Genomic DNA, 23374 nt, shown 5'->3' on the forward strand with positions numbered 1-23374 from the left:
GGACATAAAATCCAACAGGAAATCAGGAATGAATTAAATCTGCTCGTGTGTAAGCAAGAGAACATCACATTTTTATTCCCATATGGATCTTCATAAAGATACAAACACACAGCAAAAGCCAACCTAACATTAACACAGTTGTATTTGCTTTCCATATTTTTAATATACAGTATATATAAATTTAGGGCTATTTAGTCACATATTTGGAAATATTAGAACATTTGCTACAATATACATACTCTCCACTGCCATGAACAATTTTGGAATTGTGGACTGAAGCTGCACATTATGAATTCCACTGTAGGTGGAGCATGTAGCTAAAGTGCCTCAGGGTTCATATGATGAACTGTCATATTGTGCTTGCCTGTACATTTCAGATGTACTTTAAAATGTGCTGTGCATATTGGAATAAATTCTAAATCTTGAGACGTCATTGTGTTTTTTGAACAAATCATAATTGAGAAAACAGTATCTGTCTGCTCATCCCTGTATGTTTAGAATCTAATAGAGTTGGATTAGACATATCAGAACGCATTGGATACGAGAAGATATGGGTGATGCATCCTGAATACAGGGAGAGAAGGAAACAAGGGGAAATAGACAGCGTAAAAAGAGAGAAGCTCTCAGCGGAGATCAGTAACACCTGTTAAGTTTATGTGAACAGCTGTCCCAATGGCAACCTCTGGGATAGCGGAAGCCCGCAGGCTTTTGGGACTGAGTGCAGTTTTGTTGTAAACATCTATTATAAATGCACTGAGGGTGTGTCTCAAAGCACAGAATTCAGCCAGTTACAGCACACATCCTTGAGGTCCATGCATTGATCTTTTCTTGGCCTCATTTCCCTCATCTTCATGATTGATTTCAATCACAGTACGGCTGTTGTGAAGCTGGTTATCCGAACTACTGATTGCATTAAAAGCTAATTTTATCACAAATGCAGTTTTATGCCCACTCTCTGTGAAGTATGAATCACTGAACGCTGACAGTTATGGAGGGAGACAATTAAAGTTTAATGCTATTGCTAATTCATTCAAAGAATTATTTCATTGGAAATATTTTAGAAATGATTAGCTCTGAGCCATTGTACTGCATGAACTCATAGTACCGTACATTGTATGTATGAAAACAAGCTGTATATATTGACATTAGTGAAACTGTGTTACTAACTACTATTACTATATCCACGATGTTCCACTTCCGGGCCTCCAAATTATTGTTAATTTTTATAAGTTTTTTCAAAAATTAAAAAGTGTTAACATGAATCTAACATATTATTAGCAAATATAAATCCCCACTGATGATAGGCTTACTGGCCTATTAGTAAGGTAGTCACTAAGATAGCCATCCACGGATAGTTAATTGATTAATTAATTAATAATCCACTACACCATACATATGTTTTAACATTAAAACATTATTTATAAAATCCTGCCAACAATTATCAGGCTATTTTAATAGCTTAGTATTCTATGCAAAAAGGCCATGTATAAAGGCTTTAGATCGCCCTACATGTTGTATACCCAGATTAGTATACCAACTTAATTTTATACAGTATATGTAGTGGGGGGTCCAAGCTTCATCTCTCTTTCAGTTAAGGGGTCTTTGGCATAAAAAAACGTTGAAGACCCATGGTTTAAAGAAATGCCAACAAACCAGTGGACATTTTTCTCCCATCCCGGAATGCTGTGTGGACTAGCCAGATCCTCCTCTGCAGCGCTGTGGAGATCTGGCAATACGAGACTAACTCACTACACACTGTTTTTCTAACTTGGACCTATATGGCTTCGCAGATTAATTGGATCTTTAATGTTTTAACCCTCTACCTCCTGTTAACCAAAGCGCAACGCCCACCACTGGCTTACCATATTGAGAGATAATACCTTGTATGCATATGTATTAAATTTCCTTGTGATTAATCAGCAGCCTCAGTGATCCCTTCACATGTTTAATTCTCACCTTTGTGAAACAGTGTGAACCAAACCTGTTGCCAAATCCCCTCCTGTTCACATACAGTACTTATGCTTATTGCACGCATCATTTATTGAATTACATTTAATGAAGACAGTAGAATCTTTGACAGATGTGCCATATGTTTATTCAAAATGGATGTCTTGTACGATGGCTTTGTAGACTCTATTTCTTTCCTAACCTCCTCTTCTCCCCCACAAACTCTCCCCAAGTATCACGTCTCACTCTGACTCACCATCTGTGACTCACCAATTACAAATGGCTCCATAATCCATATCTATCACATCCATTCGTAGCACACTGCCCCCCCAATTGTTTATTGTTGTTTCTCTGTCTTCTTCCTCCATGATGCTCTTTGTTGTCTCTCCAATGTTCTTAATTTTCTGGTTATAATGTTATCCCTCTTCAGTTTAGTGTTTGTATGTCAGTGGGAGTTATTGTCATTAGTTCTGGAGCTCATGTGCATGCTCACATGTGTAGGTTTTCATCTAAAACCCTATATTCATTGTATTCCAAGTGCATGCACATATGCATTCCAAACTGGGAATATGAGCAAAATAGGCAGAGTAAGTTTGCTATAATATCTGCTCCTCATTCCCCTGTGGAGGTTCAATCAGGTGTGACTCATGGTGAATAAAGGCTTGGAGGACAAATGGAATTCATAGTGAGCCGTCATGCTGACAAGCTTGTCATCTTCTTCTCCCATAATTGTCTTTCCATGTCTCAGCAGGTCAGCAGATATGCAGCTGAGATGTGTAGTGTTGCATTCATGTCTCCCCTTCATGTCCAAGACATTTTTTTTTTAATGGAAGAGGTTTTGATTGTACCTTTAGATCCCCCTTTTTCTAACATAAAAGGTAAATGAGCTTGAATTAAAACTATAAATTCCAAACATGCAAAAAATGACCATGCAAATGGGTTGGTGACGAAACACAGATGTGATCACAAAGCACTGTAAATATACTTGTTAAAAATGTCTTTTTTTATGTTTAAAAAGAAAGATGAATTCCTTTGTTTGCCCCAAAGAAATTCATAGACAAAGAAATGTACTGTTTGTTATTTTACACAGTTACGTTACTTATTGTATGTTTAGAGTCAATTACATTCCAGTTGGGTCAGAGACGTAGTTAGAGAAATGCAAATTGACTGATTTACCATCAAGTAGGAGTAATGCTGCCTAAAACATTGTGTCAGCACACAGCTGGAGGCCCCAAACAGAAGTAATGTGTGGTTTTCTGTAACAGATTTTATAAGAACGCATTTATGAACTTTTGTTATACAATTAGAAAAAGTTGTGAAGTTTCGAGTTTCAACAATGTTTAGTATGTTTTTTGAGCCAAAGAAGAAGGCAGCATTAGGGTTAAATGTGCAATTCAATTGGATTGATTAGATGTTGATGCAGAATTGAGAATAATTTTCAATTTCAGTGCAGTGTAGTGAGGGCAGAGCCAGCTCTGATCATGAACACATCAATATGAATACCAATCCCACATGATATAAAATGCAGTGAGAGTTTGAATTTTCCAGTATTGGAGTGAAAGTGTAGAGGACGGAATATAGAAAGATTGTACACAGGATGAAAAATGATTTATGCACTAATTAAACAGAAAATGCTATGCTGAGGTAATTTGAAGAGGAAACTGAGAAGTTGTGTCATTCAGAGTTACAGTACGTCGACATGAATGAGAGGACTCATCTTTTCCAACAGACCAGGAAGCTTTGATAGAGTTGCCAGGATGATTGACAGCTGTCAATGTTTCTGACGTGTAGATGATGAAGTAGGAGGTGGTTTGAGTGATATCACTGTATGATTAAAGCCTCAAAATATAACCAATATCGATAGGGATAAACATCCATCTATTTTCAAAATGACTCATCCTGTTCAGGGTCTCGGGGAGGAAAATACATTTCCTCCTAAAGATACTGCTGACTCAGAGTAAAAAGACTGGTGTGATAACACTAACACGCTGACAGCTTTGTCACTGCTCCTATAAGACTTCAGCAGTGTTGGAAATAGACTCAGTGAAAGAAATTGCACTTCAACATTTAGATTTGATACTTGTTACTGAATGTGGACCACAGTAAGCACATTAGTCATTATCTGAAAAACTGCAACATTTTTCTTCCAACAACTCTGTAAGCCAAGTACAACTCTAGTACATGGTGTTGAACTTAAATCCTGCCATTATTTTTAAACCTTTAGGTCTACAGTACCTAACACTTTAAAACCCCTGATTACAGGAAAATGTCTCCCACTCACAAATTGTTCAGCAAGGTTGATGTTGCGAGCATTTAGTCTTTCATGAAACATCTGTAAATAGGCCTACTCTCTTAGACCACTCAAAGATGATACACAAGTGATTCAGTGAAAAGGTCAATAACTGATTACACTGACCACTTCCCCAGTGTCTGATCAGCAGGAGGCCGCGACCTCGCTCTCTATCTCTCACCTTTTGCTTTCTTCCTTTCTTCTCTGCTGCCTGAGGTCTTTCCTCTTTCACACTCTGCCGGGCTGCAGCTCGCTCAGATGTTACCCCCCATGTACTTTGCTATAGAGCTGTATTCATATGGTGGCTTGTGATCTTAGGATGAAATGAATCCTAAATGTCTTCACTCTGCGGATGCCTGGAATGATTCTCTTGTTCAGTATCTCTTGTTTGGGTTAGGGATTCCTCTGCATTGGTGGGATGATAATGGCCCACAGCTGTGCATCATCAGAGTATAATCATTACCTCTGAAATCTATGCTAAAACAGATGCCCTACCTGATAAGTCTTGACAAGGCTGTTCTTGTCACTGTCAGTGCTGGATACATTTCTAGCTGCTGTTTTACAGACCAGAAAGCTGCATTAACTGAGATTATTTTATTTTTTTATTTTTCTATTTCACAAACAAAGGTGGGATAAAACTAAGGAGTAACAAACACCTAAAGGGACTTTAATATTTCAAATTCATGACTTCAAACCAAATTTGTGTTTGTCGATAAATAATATTATTCTGCTTTTTGACCAAAAGATCTTTGAATAAGTTTAATGTCATCAAGAGTTTCCAAAACATCAGCGTGACCTCCATCAGCAGCTGCTGACAGGTTAAACCTCCTCTGCAGCTCTGATACAATTTAGCTGACATATGAGTCACTTCACAAGTAGGAACGTATACAAAAAATATTTGCTTTTCCTCTTTGTCCTAAAAGACAAACCAAAGATCTGAGAAGTATTGTCTAGTTTGGACTGATTTCCTCCTCGGAGATGTTTTTCTACTAAAATCTTGTACCATAAAGATACCATGTCAACATCACATAAAATACAATACTTGTGTATATCAACATACCCCTCCATCCACCCATCACACACACACACTTTGCATTGCATACACAGTTATGTCCACCTGGCACGATCAGAGGAGGTCAAGCCACGGTTATCACCATTTGTCTTACATATTGATCAGAATGTGACACTGGGAAATGAGAGGTCAGAAGGTTTCAAACTAAATCAAAGGCAAATACTAACAGTGACAAAATGAGGGGAGTGTGTCCCTCCACCCGCTCCCCCAGAGCCCTTTTGAGGGAGCAGTTAGCCAGTGTAAATTACGTTAACATTTGTGAAGGGATATAGGCTCTGAGACCAATTAGGCTCAAGGCCCCAGGGCATCACTGTATACAGCTGCTGCACCCTGAAGTGCATTTTTCAGGCTATAGAACAAACAACATACAGTACATAACAAGCACATACACATGACCACACACACAAACACACACACACACGCACACACACGCATACAAACACACACACATACACACACACTCACACACACATATATATACACAAACACACACACACGCACACACTAACACATACACACACATACACACACACACACACACACACACACACACATATACACAAACACACACACAGTGACCCCTTTTTCTAACCCCACCTAAGATACATTATGCATGAATTGTAATGAGCGGGATTGATTCAGTGGTGCTGCAGTGTAGCCTGTTTTTCACCTATGTGACCATTACTTTTTTTTGCAGGGGTTCATGTATTATTGTATAAATAAACCATATTATTGATTCAACCATAGCAAACTCCACAGCTTGTGCTATCGATCACAGGATACGAGGTCCAATTGCTTGTTCAAGCACAATTCTGCAGGATGAAATGCTTACCATCAGGGGGACTTGAGCACATGTCCTTCAGTTGAGGCGTTGTATCTCATTATAGTGTTAAAGAAAAGGATTAACAAAAACACAACTTGCATACAATTCAAAGCATTCAGGCTGTTATACCATGCCTGAACCATATTTGTCTCCTTGTAATTACACTTGCTGTTTTTGGAAAGGTGCTGCATTGGTAAAGAGCCGCTTCACACCTTTCATGAATGCACTTATACCCTACCCTAATGAATACAATAGTAAATAAAGAAAATGTTTATACTATTTTAAGAAAATTAAGAAATTTTAATTTGCTTATTACAATGAACATGTAGCCTGGGTAAACCTTGACGAACTTCCGGCAAATTTGCGATTTGCTCTGCAAGTCAGTTACAACTGAGAAGGGTCTGGTGTCAACCAGGCTAATGAACATGGACACCGTAGTTTATTTTAAATCAATCTCACAAACACACCAAATGTCTATTGATCCACAGCTGAAAAAAGTCCCCAAGAAATGTACTCTATTTTCTCCTGTTTAAGTAACATTTGCTAAAAAATATATGTGCCCTTCGTTTTTTTTTGGGAAATTACTGAGCATTTTAAACTACATATGTGTGACCTTTTTTAAGATTTATGTCTTCAGTAGTCAGAAAGTATTGCTAAAACACATTGTTATTTTTTTATGGGTTTTGTTGACAATAAGAAAAACAGAATAACTCCACACTCAAGACGTTTTTTAACTGTTGGAATAGCACATACAAATTGTTACATTGTTTATTTTCGGTATTGAATTCTTATTACTGTGATTATACTTCTCATGGTGAGTTGATCTGATACGCCAGCTTGTTATTTGGAAAAGTTATTTTCTTAGAAGCTGTGCATCATACTGTAGTGTGAGTGTACTTCAGTGTGTGTGACTTCACACAGGAGGGCATTCTGGGAGAACACCACAGCATGTCTTTCCCTCCCTACCTTCCTCCCTCTTTAATTCCTCACACTTACAATATGAGGGAGGGATACATGGATGAGATGTGTGGACGGGGGAATCATTGGGACATGTGTTTCTCTAATGGGACATCATTGGTCAGTTGGCAGTCACTCCTTCACTAATATGCTAACATGTTGCACAGCTGTTTTCGTGTGAGTGAGTGAGTGAGTGAGTGTAGTGTCTCGCAGAGTTCAAAACTGATATTTATTATTCAACCATTTTTAAATTATCAAATGTATTTTTAAATGAGTGAACAGTTACAATGTATTACAGAAGGCTGCAGTTATTTAACAATGAACCTAGGTAGGCATGTTGTTACATTAAAATTCATCCACATAAAAATTGCCCTTGACTTTCACTGGCTCCATTTTATTCTTTTACAGTCCCATCAGATCAACTACAGCATCCAATTACTGAACAGATTCAGCCCATCACGAGCCAGCTGATACCTTTTTAAATGATAAATGAATCTTGTATGCTCTAGTGCTACACTCTACTGGCTACATATTTAACTATGTAGATCACTCACAGTAAAGAACTTATAACAACAAACAAACTCCATACAAGGATCCCATAATACTCCAATGCATCAAATAATATTATGTTTCATGCATGCAGACTCTTCTTTAAACTGAACAAGGACAGAGGAAGATAATAGAAACCATAAGACTAAGACATTTAGAAACTTGACTTTCAGTGACTACTATCACAACTGAACACACTGAAAGGGATTATTATGAGACACAGGTGTCGGACAGGTGGCATAGACAGGTCAACCTTCATAATTGTCTCAAGGACCACTGTGATACATAGAGTCCCACTGTGTTAATAACTTTGACCTTTTGTTAGGTGGGAGCCATACCTCTCAAGTGAAATAACCTCCATCCACACAGTATGAGGCACTGTTGCTTTCTGGGACCATAGGCCATCGCCAGCAAGAAGTAGCAGCAATGGGAAATACTCGAGCTGAAGTACAACTTGATCAACCATAGGTTTAATACTATCATATGAATTCTATTAAATTAGGTTTAATAATATCATATGAATTCTATTAAATTCTTGCCATGGAATAAATATCACTTCGGTCTATGTCAAATCATAGAGGAAAACACATTAGGCTTATAAATAATCTCTAATTATTGGCTTGAATTCTACGTATTCCCGAAAGAGTGGAGGCGTGCATTATCTGCTACAATATAATGGCCTACTTTTTCATAAAAAACAAAAAAAGGAAACTTGACATCTAGCTGAACCTCCGGCTTTTTTAAAGAAGAACATTAGAACTTTTCTTCTTTAAAAACACATCTGACAAAAGTGCATAAGAACCACACGTTTGCGAATTCATATTATCAATAGATTTGTTTCCCATTTCTGCAGCCACAGCTGTGACAGCAGTCAGCAGAGCTGCAAACAGCAGCAAGTCCCTACAATACCAAGGGAGGAATAATCTTTGCCACAAGTGACGCTGTTCGCTGGCATGAATTAGGCATTGTAAGCCCTGGAGTCAAGTTGAAGATATTGGACATAAAAAAAATAAAAATTGTTTTTCTAAGCGAGAATGTCGTCATTTAAATTTTAGGGTGGTATCCGGTTCTGAAGAGCAAATCACGCTCACATACTGTGAGCATTTGTGAAGCAAGCATGAAAGCCCATTTTTCCAATAACACTAATACTTAAAAAACAAACACATTTGAAGGACATGTTTACCATGTTATGACGCATTTTAAGATACATTAAGATAAGTTACATACTGTACATGGAAAGAGGACGTGTGTTTGCCAGAAGGCTACAGAGTCAGAAAATCTGAACAGCTGTATGTAGTCCATATGGTGCAATAACCTATTTGACTAATGTTTTGTTACATTGTGTTTACATTGAATATACCCAATGTCAACATAATGCTGCATAGTATGGCTGTCTATAGCTTCTCTGGTAGAGGAACCCAAGTATAAAATTATATGCTTAGCATTTAGCCAAAACACTCAACTCCCATTGTTTTTCTGTAAATCATAATTATGTTCGTCTTGAATACAGTATGTGGTGTAACATTAAGTGTCTTTTCTACCACATTTAGTGAGAATTTACAAGTTACAATAAAATAAGAATAAACCAGTACTGCTTTATCTGAATTAAGTGGAAAGTGTGTAAATGTGCTTCATAACTGAATCATAATGTATCAAGGTCCAACAATAGTGTGCATTAGGGCAATGCATCATCACTGAGTCACGCTTTGTTAACCAGTATCTTTCATCAGCCTTTTCTTTCATTAGGACTGTGTGGTTTAAGATGAATCCAACCATTAGCTATTTGTTAGAATTCATGAATATTTACTTTCTTTGGCATGAAATCAAATAATAGATTTTTTTTCCACTTCACTCTACGCTGTATAATTGCTGTAGCTTATTAAGAATGTGCATTAGCATTTCATGACATTAGACAACAGTATCTGCTTTTACTTTCATCCTACTATCAAATGAGAGGCTTTTATCATGCACTTTTTATCATTATTATGCATGTGGTGACTCAACATACAGTGTATTCACATTGCATGGTCCTGCTGTTCTTTATCCATTCATTGCACACATGCAACTATGTATCTACATTAACGTTTGTGTGTGTGTGTGTGTGTGTGTGTGCGTGCGCGCGCGCGTGTGTGCGTGTGTGTGTGCGTGCGTGTGTGTGTGTGTGTGTGTGTTCCAAACTCCTTATTCACTCTCAGACAGTAATTCTTTGCAAATGTGATTAAATGTGAGTAGAACTCATCAATCCATGAAGATAAGACAGCTGCCCTGGAGCAATGGATTACAGCCAAATGAGTCAGTATTTGGTTGAAAACAGCACTAAGTAACTCAACCCACTACCCAACTACCACTTTGCTCATGGCTCCGTTGCCAGCTGAGAATTTGTCATCTAGTATTGATGCTTGTGTACCCCAATCTGAACCTTTGTGGACAGCCACAGGACTGAGATCCTCACATGAATCAGTCACAGTGTGAGTAGCTATTCTTGAAGTACCTACACCTTTATCCACATTTGTCTGTCTGTAAACCAGCACAGCACCCCAAGGGATTATGTCCGTATTGGACCATTTCACATATCGATACGATTTACATCAAATGCCAATGTTTTGTGCCAATGCAAGGCGAAAAGTAAGAGAGTGAAGGTTGCAGTGCAGCTCCTCTGACTTTCATGCAGGAGACTTGGCCCATAGCTTTCCCTCACCTTAATCATATTTAACATCAACTATATACTGATCACAGGGGTGGAAGTTAATTATTTACTCTCGTTTGTGTAACAAAATCGTTTTGTTGTGTAGCTTTTAAAAGTATATATATATATATATATATATATATATATATATATATATATATATATATATATATATATATACAGTGCCTTGCGAAAGTATTCGGCCCCCTTGAACTTTTCGACCTTTTGCCACATTTCAGGCCTCAAACATAAAGATATAAAACTGTAATTTTTTGTGAAGAATCAACAACAAGTGGGACACAATGATGAAGTGGAACGAAATTTATTGGATATTTCAAACCTTTTAAACAAATAAAAACTGAAATATTGGGCGTGCAAAATTATTCAGCCCCCTTAGGTTAATACTTTGTAGCGCCACCTTTTGCTGCGATTACAGCTGTAAACTTCGCTTGGGTATGTCTCTATCAGTTTTGCACATCAAGAGACTGACATTTTTGCCCATTCCTCCTTGCAAAACAGCTCGAGCTCAGTGAGGTTGGATGGAGAGCGTTTGTGAACAGCAGTTTTCAGTTCTTTCCACAGATTCCCGATTGGATTCAGGTCTGGACTTTGACTTGGCCATTCTAACACCTGGATATGTTTATTTGTGAACCATTCCATTGTAGATTTTGCTTTATGTTTTGGATCATTGTCTTGTTGGAAGACAAATCTCCGTCCCAGTCTCAGGTCTTTTGCAGACTCCATCAGGTTTTCTTCCAGAATGGTCCTGTATTTGGCTCCATCCATCTTCCCATCAATTTTAACCATCTTCCCTGTCCCTGCTGAAGAAAAGCAGGCCCAAACCATGATGCTGCCACCACCATGTTTGACAGTGGGGATGGTGTGTTCAGGGTGATGAGCTGTGTTGCTTTTACGCCAAACATAACGTTTTGCATTGTTGCCAAAAGTTTGATTTTGGTTTCATCTGACCACAGCACCTTCTTCCACATGTTTGGTGTGTCTCCCAGGTGGCTTTTGGCAAACTTTAAACGACACTTTTTATGGATATCTTTAAGAAATGGCTTTCTTCTTGCCACTCTTCCATAAAGGCCAGATTTGTGCAGTATACGACTGATTGTTGTCCTATGGACAGAGTCTCCCAGCTCAGCTGTAGGTCTCTGCAGTTCATCCAGAGTGATCATGGGCCTCTTGGCTGCATCTCTGATCAGTCTTCTCCTTGTATGAGCTGAAAGTTTAGAGGGACGGCCGTGTCTTCGTAGATTTGTAGTGGTCTGATACTCCTTCCATTTCAATATTATCGCTTGCACAGTGCTCCTTGGGATGATTAAAGCTTGGGAAATCTTTTTGTATCCAAATCCGGCTTTAAACTTCTCCACAACAGTATCTCGGACCTGCCTGGTGTGTTCCTTGATCTTCATGATGCTCTCTGCGCTTTACACGGACCTCTGAGACTATCACAGAGCAGGTGCATTTATACGGAGACTTGATTACACACAGCTGGATTCTATTTATCATCATTAGTCATTTAGGTCAACATTGGATCATTCAGAGATCCTCACTGAACTTCTAGAGAGAGTTTGCTGCACTGAAAGTAAAGGGGCTGAATAATTTTGCACGCCCACTTTTTCAGTTTTTATTTGTTAAAAAGTTTGAAATAGCGCCAATGAATTTCGTTCCACTTCATAATTGGGACCCACTTGTTGTTGATTCTTCACAAAAAATTACAGTTTTATATCTTTATGTTTGAGGCCTGAAATGTGGCAAAAGGTCGAAACGTTCAAGGGGGCGAATACTTTAAGAAGGCACTGTATATATATATATATATATATATATATATATATATATATATATATATATATATATATATATATTAGGGCTGTGAATCGATTACAAAATGTAATCGAATTAATTACATACTCTGTGATTAATTAATCGAAATTAATAGCATACATAATTAACGGTGCCTGAACCGATACTTTTTAAGAAAGTAAAAAAAGAAAAGAAAAAAGAAGGGTACTAAACAACAGTCGGTGACATTAAAGAAGGGCTTGTTTATTGCTAAGGCCATATGGTCAAAATTAAATGATTTGATAATAATCTATAACAATAACAATAACTTATTTCACTAGTAAATTCCTGTTGAACGACAAAAACAACCACCAGATGGGAAATGGACATTTACAATAACTTCAAATGCACCACGAGGCTGTAGTTTACCAGTTTCATTGAACGCACCATCTGTGTTGTTTTTCCGACGGCAGCTGCAGATTGTTAGCCAAGAAATCTAGACGCACCCTAGTGGCAGCTGGCTTGACAGGCTAGTGTAATGCGTGTGCAGGTTATATAAAGATAAATTCCCACAAACCGTTTAAACAGTAAGCGAGGATTTTATTCAATTCACAATAAGTTGTCCTAGTTGGTGATACAGGTGAGAACTTGTAATCACCTCAAAACAGTGGCATAAGTCTTAACACTGTGCCATACCTGTCAAGTTTTGGATTTGAAAATAAGGGAAATTTTCCGGTGCCCACCTCGAGCAGTCCCACCACCCCAACCAAGCTCCAGTATCCCTTACATTTTAAGACGGGTCTACAAGAAAGCTAAAATCACCACTTGATGCAGAATGCTGAAAACATTTACAATTTATAACATTGCTTGTCTTTACATTTAGCCTACATTTTATTTTCATTCCACACATTCTTTTCATTTCATATTGCTTTTATTTTACAGTTTTTCTTTTAATTTCACATAACTTTTCTTTAGTGAGTTATTGTACAAATTTGTTGCAGACTTTGCATTCTTTAAGACTGTTTTGGAAGGAGTGTATTAGTGGGCTGGGCCAGAGTGGTTCATGTTACATGAGAGTAGAGCGCAGACAGTTCTGTTGTCTAACGTCATCCTATTCTCTGTAACAATCTTTCGTACCATGCTAAACACCCTTTCTCAACTTGCATTGCTATGGGGAATGCATAGTAAAGCCTTTATAAGTTTTGACAGCGCACGGTCTCTGTCGTAGCGTCCATCATCCGTCTCTGTTTTTTTTTCTTTTTTTTCCCCGCGTTGTCACTCATCATCTGACCTCACACACTAACCTCGCGCGACAACAGCCACCTACAGTACCTGTAGTAGGCTACTGCAGGTGGCAGTTATCGCGAGGCTAGTGACAGAGCTCAGATTGGGAATGTTTTTTTGGTTTTTTTACTCCGCTCGGGCCCGGGGTATTATTATTTTTTAATAACGCAGGTTAAAATATGGGAGATTTACGGGAAAATACTAATACGGGAGGACGGCGGGAAAGAAGGGTAAAATACGGGACTTTCCCGGCCAAAACGGGATACTTGACAGGTATGCACTGTGCCCCGGTCTAAAATCAGCCACTCTAAACGATAGACGAGCCTCACCACATCCGCGCACCTTCACACATTGATAAAACCTGAGTACCCAAGAGGAAGAAACTGCTCCACGCTGCCAGGTAATCAGTGTCCAACAAACATTACCCTCCAGCTGAGTTTGACACTCCCTTATGCCGTCATCAGCAGCGTGCCCGGCTACCGTGCGCGTAACCACACCTGTAGCGGCAGCGCCTCACATTCACCCCCCCAGAACACAAATCATCGCCCCGATGATAGGGCTAAGAGCCAACACTTAGGTACCTGCCGGGTCCAATACCTCACAGCATGAAAGATTTACTTAAGTTATCCATAACGGTTGACAGAATCTCTTTTAAGGTACCTAACCATAAATTGTTAAGATGGGCCACTACCAGCCCGTCCCCCTCGCCTTGGCACTGCAGACCGTGGTAGATGAAAGGGATTGGAATGCACTCCTGCCGTGCTCCTAGCCGACCGTCGCAACCCCACTGGAGACGGGTCTCGTTCCTCCTCTGACGACTCTGGGTCCGACACCTGTTGTGCAACAGCTGCTAGATCCCCCATCTCACTCTCTCCTGATCCTTCAGGGCCCACCTGCATGCTCACCTCCGCCTCCTCTGGATTGCTGTCCTGTCCCGGGGCGTCATTGCAGACACCCCCATCGAACCCCACTTCTGGAGAAACCTTCTTGAGCATCACCCCCATGGCCTCTTCTGACTCCTCACCTGCCGAAACCTCGTTACATTACTGGGGGCCAAGGACCCATCCACTGGAGCCACAGTGTACACCCCCCCCCCCCCTTGGGGTTCGGCCGAGACAGCACTTGGTAGGGAACTGGCAGCCATACGTCCTGAATCTTATGCCGACCCTTAAAGGTGTGATTCCGCCTATAGACTAACTGACCCTCCTGCAAAGCACTCTGCCGAGATGAGGGCCCATGGCTTTGTCTACGTGCATCCGCATGCAGGGTCATTTGCCTCCGCGCATGATTGTGAGCGGTCTTTAGTTGCTGCTGGTGTATATGGATCCAATCATCGGTCGTCCCTCCAAACTCCTCTTCTCCTACTCCCAATAAAACATCCACTGGCAGGTTGGGGGACCTGCCAAACAGATTGTTACATACCGGTGTTGAATCCTCTACAGTAAAACACAGTCAAACTTTACACCGTTTAGCGTTAGCTGTCAGCATTTTAACAGTGTTTAATCCAGCTACTAGCTAGCGGTAGGCTAACGTTAGCTGCTGTCGAGTATAGTGTTAACTAGCGTCACGTGCAGCAGTGTTTGTTTTGCCTGTATCGTCCGTTTCAGAGCATCAGAGAGAAGAGCAGACATATCAGTGGCACCAGATTTCGGTAGCCAGGGTTGGCAGGAAGAAGTAACAAGTAGCTAAATGTTCCAATCAATGATCCAGGCAGCACATTCTCGTCTCCCTCCTTCATTTTACAGTTGAATAGTGGCTAGAATGGCTCCGTGGCTAGAATGGCTCCGGGTCAAACGTCAATATGGAATGGATTAATTATTATTAATATATATATATATATATATATATATATATATATATATATATATATATATATATATATATATTTTTTTTTAGGTAATTTTACATTACATTTTAACATTTTACTTAAGTACTTTTTGAGTCCTTTCCGTTACAGACTGAAAACATAAAACCACAATAGAATAGAATAGATGAAAAAAATGTGATAGTCAATTTCATTTATATAGCCCAATATTACAAATGCACAATAATGGAATAAAATGGATCACGTTATTATGGGTTATGGTTATGGCTAGCATTATTGTACCTCGGCATAGTAAAAAAAAAAAAAAAAAGGTTGAATCTGCCTTAATTAATCACTGGTTTAATGCACAACCACCGGTCAAGCTCCTGAAAGCGATGCAAATCAAACACTCTCACGTTTTGCGTCACCAACAGGCGCTAGCTGTGTCTAGCTAACATGCTAAATTAAAATGATGTGCATGGGGGACCCTCCAAAGGTGATTTCCGCTTTCACGGAAGATACTTCGCTGTTTGTGACTGTTCATCTGTGACAGCGAGGCTGAGGACTCGTTATACAGTACAATGCTCTGAGAAACAGCAGAGATGTCAAACCTGGAGCAGAGTGGGGAGGACTTTGCGAGACTTTGCAATACTCAAGACTCATGTCGTTCCGACAGGTGAGTAGGCTACAACAGCAAATTTTTTGAACTCACTCTCCAGATGAGAGCGTCAATAACCGCTGTGTTATGTGCGCACGCGCGGCACGTGCACGCGCTACACGTGACGCTCTCGTTTTTGCCTCGTGTGTGTATGTGGCTGCAAGCAACCGCTGCGGAGTCTTGTTATATTAGGCCTACATCTGTGCTGTCTGCCTTGGTGATGTTTTTATTCTGCTGGTAATCGTATAAGAAGTGTCAGGTTATGTAAATGATGTGGCTTAAACTCGTAGTGTCCATCCTTTTACGTTGTCATTTTTGTTGAATTGAGTTTTGTTGTCTTTTCTGGTTAACAATAATAAGGCAACGCTGGTTAAGGCTGTTGTACATTGGCAGTTGTATCAGCATAAAGCCTACAGACTGCAAAGTGCCGTCTATAGAAATGTAATGTATTTGTTTGGATTTATTTTATTTATTTATTTTTAACCTTCTCTTTTCCATTCCTGCATCGGTACCCTGTTTTTGATCATAGTGTCACTATGGATCATTGTTTTGTTGTTTATCAGCACACTGGTGATGTGATACACATTCCTGCAAATGGTTTTACTATTCAACTGATCAATGCGCCAGCAAAGGCCGGTAGCAGAAGACTGCCATCAAGTTAAATTATAAAAAACGATGCAGGTTTAAAAAAAAAAATCTGCTTTACAATTTTTCTAAGCCTTGAGGATACACAGTGTGTTTTAGTGAATCACGCTAAATGTAAACAGAAACTTTGTTTGTTTACTCTACAGGGCACAGTCAACCAAGTGTTAGTTCCCTTACTCTAACCCTACCTTGCTCATAAATAATTTGCCATAACCACAATCTTTCCCTAACCTTAACCGTACCACAAAAATTGTAAAAAGCAGGAATTTAAAAGCTGTTTGCGTTGGATGTAATCTGGGATTTTGTTGAATCGACATTGACTCGATTGACTTTGTAAAAACTGAACCTCTTTCAGCGACGCCCTGCGTAACAGGACCCAGCTACTTGGTTTATTGTATTTGTTTGGCCTTACAGTCACTTTCCACTATTTTCACTGTGTTGTAAAGCACTTTGAGCTATTACCTTGTTTGAAAAGTGCTGTATGAATAAAGTTTTTTTATTTTATTATTTTCCTTCAAACCATCTGTTTCACCTTGAGGCAGGAAAAACCAATACATGCGTAGAACTTATCTACCAGTTTTCATACCAACTCACGTAAACACACCTAGGGAATGCAATACTCTGATTCCCTGAGAAACCTATCATTTTAATCATGAATAGACTGTCTAACCTGGCAGGGCCCTTAAAGCACTGGCTGTCTAGCACTATGGGCTACCAAGCAACCACTTTCCTTGCATGAAATAACCCCGGCTTTAGTTTAAATTCAGCACCATGTATTGGGAAGAAAATAGAGCACAGGCGTGGAACCCAAGGGGTCTACATAGTGTGGATTGATTGCTTAACACACCTCATCTTGCTTTACCCTCTCTGCAATGTTAGGGAAAGTCAAGGACTTTCCACGTGTCAAATAGATATTCGCTTTACAGCTGAGATTTACAGACAAAATTTAGTTTTCAATGTTTTACACTTTCTCCTGATGATATAAAGTTGTTCAGAAAAACGCCTCCTTTTTGAAGCGGACTACTTTGGAAAATGATGATGCTGAGTGTAGGTTTGCAGGTCTGTGCTTTTTAGTGATAGGATTAAATTCAACATTATAGAGAAGGATCTCTTATGCTTTCCCAGCCGTTATATTTAATGAGCTGATATTTAAGAAATACAGCTGTGAAGATTTGTAAAAAAAAAATATTACTGGTATTATTTTAGCTTCTTAATAAGTGCTGATGAATGCTGAATGGCTTATGTCAATGCTAATGACAGACTCCCCTTTTAACAGTAGAGGAGCAAAACTATGAAGGCTTACATTTACTCCAGCACTGCACTTTAAAGGGCATCACACCAATTTTCAGACTGAAACATCAGTTTACTCTTTATGAGAAGTATTACTCTGCCTGTGAAACGCTTTGTAAATTCAGGTAAAAATAATCCTGATGATGGCAGTGCTCACATTGGGTTTGAGGCTATACATTTTCAACAGAATAGGCTACTTGGGGCATGGAGTTTGAAAGATATGGGTGTTCAGCGTGCAGGCAGAGTCCAATGAAAAAATGCTGTAGCGTTGCATCAGGCAGTGTTTTTGAAAAAGACAGGATAGCTGTCCTTCTGCTGTATTGATGGAATGTATTAATTAATCCCCGGAGTGGTGGTGGTATGTGGTGTAATGTAACCAAGTACACACTCATATACTGTACTTAAGTACAATTCTGAGACTCTTAATTCTAGTGCAGAAACATGCCTTCTTGTTTCCTGACTCTAATTTCTAGAACAAGTTTTGAATTTGAATTGTTTCAACATTGGTTCAAATTTATACCAGGTTAAAATATTGTTGACAGATTTGTTTCGGTTTTTAAGTACCTCTTTGCTGGTAATACTACGTACGTCAACGTTTTACTACTTGAACTACTGACTCTTTCTTTGGGGTCTGCAATCTGCTTTTTTTAAGGACGGAGCTTGAATTGCTCATTGCCTCGGAGAAGAGAACCAAATAACAGAGGAGGGAGGGGAAAAAAAGAGAGACAAAAGAAGATGGAAGAATGTGAGAGAAAGGAAGACAGGAGAGAGGCAGTGAGGAAAAGAAAGCATGAGCAAGATTATTATTACCATCACTGACCGGTGTCATTTCGTTCTCTTACAGTCCTTCCCAACTGGGGGGTTATGGGTCATAGGCTATGGCTCAATCACATTGCATCAGCTGCATATCTCTCCTTGCTCATTGTCTCTGTCCTCATCCCCATCCATCCATCCTGATTACACCTAAATGGTTCCTCTTCACAGCAGCCACCAACTCTAATGGAATTATGCTTGAATGAACAGCCGTGTCTCTCCACTTCTCTCTCTTTCTCTCCGGTCTTTTTTTCCCTACACACACACACACACACACACACACACACACACACACACACACACACACACACACACACACACACACACACACACACACACTCCTTTCAATTTTAATTTACAGAAAGCTGTTTGCACATTAAATGCAATGCATTCAACACCATTGGGGCGCATATGAAAAGGGAGGAAAATATTACTGTCAAATTTTAAAATGTAGATAATATTTATTATTATATTATATTATTTGATATGCCTCAGTCAGAAGAGGGAAGAGAACAAACACTGCAGAAGCTCCACACATCCAGTGTGTGAAACACTCGATTCAATAGGAAAGAGTTCATTCTCTCTTACCATGCCACTCCGTTTACACAAGAAAATGCTTTTATAATCGCTCACATTTAGCACCATTCCTCGATTTCAACCCCCACCGCCAGTGCGTCTGTGTCTGCCTCTCCAAGTCTGTATTGTGACACTGTAGCGTAGCTTCTCGCTCTATTCAGAGAAAATCATCCTTCCATCGTCCAACTCTGCCAGCCTTATCAGTGACAGGGGAGAGATGAATAAGGGATCAAAAGAGCCTTTTCTTTCCCTGTCAGGTTATATTTACTCTGGGTCCCAGTGGCTCAGCACAATGCCACACACACCAATTACACATGGCAGGCTTTTTTTTGTCTCTGGGACCTGGGGTGGTGCAGTTGTGTCATTATTGAAACCTTTCTACCAAACATTTTCAAGGGCAAACCAGGAACATACCTATGGGGGTTAAGGGTAAATACTCCACTAATGAAGCCGGAGAGTTGTTGTTTTTACAAAAACTTGATGACTTGAGCTTTAGTTTTCGGGCTTTCGTGGAAGTTTTCAAAGGCCGTTGCCAGTCTTTCCTCACTGCGTCCCTCAGAGTATATTTTTACAGCACACTTAGGCCAAAATGTGTTAACATGAAATGATATAATTGACAGAAGGTATCACTAAGCTACTGTTGCCTCATGGGAGACCAATTATCATCTTGAACCACAAATGGACAGCTTTTTTGGCGGTGCAATACATCCATGGGTTCTCTGCTGGTTCAAACAAACCCTGCTGCAGGAAAAAAACAAAAAAAACAATCCCCAAATCCCACAAATCATTTTAAAAGGAAACAATCGCTAACCGCAGCAAGGAAGCCAATGTAATGACCCCGGTCTCCTTCTTTTAAATGATTAACAGATGTCTCCTTTCATTCTTTTGTAAAATCCATGCCTTCTCTGCAGCATCACCACATGTCCCAGCACTAAACCTTTGATAAAGTACCCTCTGCCATTAAAATAGGATCAAGGTTAATATTATGAAATGGGCAATTTAGTTTAGCAAAACTAAAGCAGGACAAGATTCTCAGCGTGTTTGAGTGTTTACCCAGGCCCCACAATGTACTAAAACCTTGGCTCTGGTGTTGAGGACTGGCAGAAACCCACCACTTAATGAGTAAGGCCTACTGCTGCTCCTGCCAGGCGATAATCTTCTCTTGGCATAACCAAATCAAGCACAGAAATGTTCTTATCAGGAAGGAACAGCAGACAACCCCCCCAAACACCCAACGGACCCCCGACCTAATTGATTTTCACCGTCCCAAGGCAGCTCATTCCGTGCGTCAGACTATGTTATTTACTGGACTGATTGTTTGTTTGGGTGCTAGATTTTGTTTTTTTGCCTGATTTCTTGCCCGTTTGATTTGATGATGCCATTCAGGCCTTGTTGGTGGTTGTGCAAAAATAGCCTGGATGTGGGTGGTTTTTGTTATTTAAGTTTCAAACCGGTCCTGTAACTTTTCTTCAAACGTACAATTACATAAGTGGGTAGATTGCTTACAAAGCCTCTCATATCAAACTGCTGTACAATGAAATCATAATGAAGTATTTGCAGGGTTTTTCCTGCATAGAGGAATTTTTGGCGTCCCCAAAGAGGTTTTAGCCAGCCCCAAAGGAAAAAGACCAGTACTAAAATGATGAGAATTTATAATAAAAATAGCAATTAAAATCATCTCTAAATGTGTTTAAGAGCAATTACCAAACAACCATTAAACAAGCAGAACATAAACTAGAATATAAGAGCTAATCTCAGGCTATACCGGACTCTCTTAAATATTAGTATTTTTTGACAAGTTCTGTTAATTGATATACATTTTTGTTTATCAAATTGTCTGAAATAACAGGTAACTGCATAGATTTCTGTCAAATAAGGTAACACAGACTAATTTACTCATTTACCCCCCCCCCCGAGACCCATTCTGAGCCAGGAAAACCCCTGCTTTTTCCCAAGTAGGCCTTCTTTGATTTGTCCCTGTAGAAGAATTCCTACATATTCTAAACTGTACGACCCAATTTGGAATAATTCAAGTAAACTTAAATAAATCACATACTTTTTTTGTGTATATTTTGTATATTCAGTTTCGGGACACAGTAATACATCAGAACAATTTAGTTTACTAACACATAGATCATGCTTACAGGCCATATACACTAATCTGTATTTATGTTATTTAGAAAAGAGGGTTAAAGAACTTGGTTAGCTCTTTTACAGAAGGCCTTTGGTCATTTGCTTTGACCTTTGTCTATTACAGTGAAACCAAGGACCACATTAGAAAAGCTTAGTTTACATGTGTTTTGACTTTAAACTACTTTGTTGAGTGTTTAATTGAGATGCAACAGCCACTCACATTTAAAATCATTAGATCTAACAGGACAAGGCTCATCAGATTTGTTCTCTCAATTCGTTTTCTTTTTTCCTAATTGCCAATTTTGCTTTTGTTTATTCCTGGAGCCATCTCTTAGTTTTTGTTTTCCATAAATTATTGCAAATTTTCAGTTGGAGGAGGCAGTTGGGTAATATGTTTAAATGTGCTATATAAATAAATGAACTTGAACTTAATAGGTCTGTCCTTTTTTGAAAATCATAAAAATATATCTGGTATTGTAATAGGTTTCTAATTGTGTACTGACAGAATTCTTTTCACTGATCGACACTCGTGTTTGTGCTCTACTCGTGAGAAAACCTCAACAGATTGACGTTTGAGGGATGGACTGTTGTTGCAATCCAGTAATTAGTTTGGAATAATGGGGCAGCTCTGCCATTAATTAGTGGACAAGCATGCTTATACAGTACACTGATGGAAGTAAAATGATCTGCATTAATAATTATGAGAAATTATATGTCATATTCTTAGCGATCAAGTAAAACATTACTTCAAAATAAGTGAGACAGACATTTGGGTCAATCTGTAGCAAAGTATTATCATTAGTGATGTATTGTTTTTCAGTTGTCATGTTATGAATGGTGCAATATAGGAGGATTATTTTGTCAAAAAGGCAACGCAGGTGCAACATTATCTTTTTAGGCGGGCCATAATTGTTTAGTCCTCCAAACCAGTGTCTGCCATAATTCTGGCCTTATCCAAAGCCAAAGTCTAGAAAGGCCAGTATGCCACCCACATTTTTGTGATATTCCACATTCTTCATACCATTTGTAATGGGATGCTTACTGCAAACTGGCTGTTGACATGGGGACAGCCACCTCCTCGATAAAGAAGCCAAAGTAGCACCTAGAGGCAATGGAGCTTTCTAGCATTCTGTGCTCCATTCAGTAAAACCTGAAGTGGTACTACAAGACATCAAACATGTTGTAAAGCTTTTAAAAGAAAACAAAAAAACCTTGTAATTAAAAAAAAATTGCAACTTTCATTTAACAACTTAGTAACTTTAAAATGACATTAGGCTTTGGGGCTTGACAGTGTAAGTGCAACCTGATATCTCTTTTGGTGTCTTTCTACCAACTGCTTTACTCTGAACTCTACTTTGCCAAAAACTGGCAAGTGATTTATTTATTTTTTTTGTGTGTGGCTGTTTTTGAGATAGTTGAACATATGTTTTTATACTTCGACTCCACTGACCACTCACTCGAGCAAATTCTCAGATGTATGTTCTCTTAGAGAGCACATCTGTCTCCTGGAAGTCGTTTTTATGTTCTTTAATTTTAGTTCCCTGTTTGTCAGATTGACAGTACATTATAGCAATTTGGCTGTGCAACAGCCTTGTCAGCACAGCAATAGACCATCAGCTCCTGCACTCTTCTACCTCTCTTTCGCACTGTGGAAGCAGGTGGATAAAAAGTGAGAGAACAGGAGGATACAGTTTGGCATTCTGTTGTTTACCTCAAGTAAATTTGCATACACAGGGATTAAGATATTCTGTCTATACCACGGAATCTGGGCAAGCCAGTGTTATACATACAAAGTGTCAAGGCAAGACATTTTAATTTGATAAAATACAAAGTAACCATTAGTACTCAACTTCTTAAATACACTTTTTCAGTGTATATAGTACACTCCTTACCCTCCCACTTCTATATCACTCCCCTGTAGCTCATGCATATTCAAATCTGGCTTTCATGGATGCTGGAAAAAATACATATGTTCATCTTAATAACTTGCTGCTGTCTTGCAGCTATGAGACATCTTTCCAGCTAGCAATGTGTGACTTTGGTGCACAGTAGGGAAGGG

The 23374-nt window shown here is 39.2% G+C and overlaps 1 protein-coding gene across 1 annotated transcript in view; it reads left to right on the forward strand.

Annotated features, from left to right (window-relative positions):
• Positions 1-15658: 15658 nt before the first annotated feature.
• Positions 15659-23374, forward strand: part of fibcd1b (fibrinogen C domain containing 1b) — a 131619-nt gene continuing 123903 nt past the window's right edge. The window contains exon 1 of the mRNA XM_039780831.1: positions 15659-15876. Coding sequence (XP_039636765.1) covers positions 15862-15876 — 15 coding nt within the window. The 5' untranslated portion in view covers positions 15659-15861. The remainder of the gene's footprint in view (positions 15877-23374) is intronic.

The sequence above is a fragment of the Perca fluviatilis genome, chromosome 17, assembly GCF_010015445.1.
Source record: "Perca fluviatilis chromosome 17, GENO_Pfluv_1.0, whole genome shotgun sequence".
In the NCBI taxonomy this organism is placed as follows: domain Eukaryota; kingdom Metazoa; phylum Chordata; class Actinopteri; order Perciformes; family Percidae; genus Perca; species Perca fluviatilis.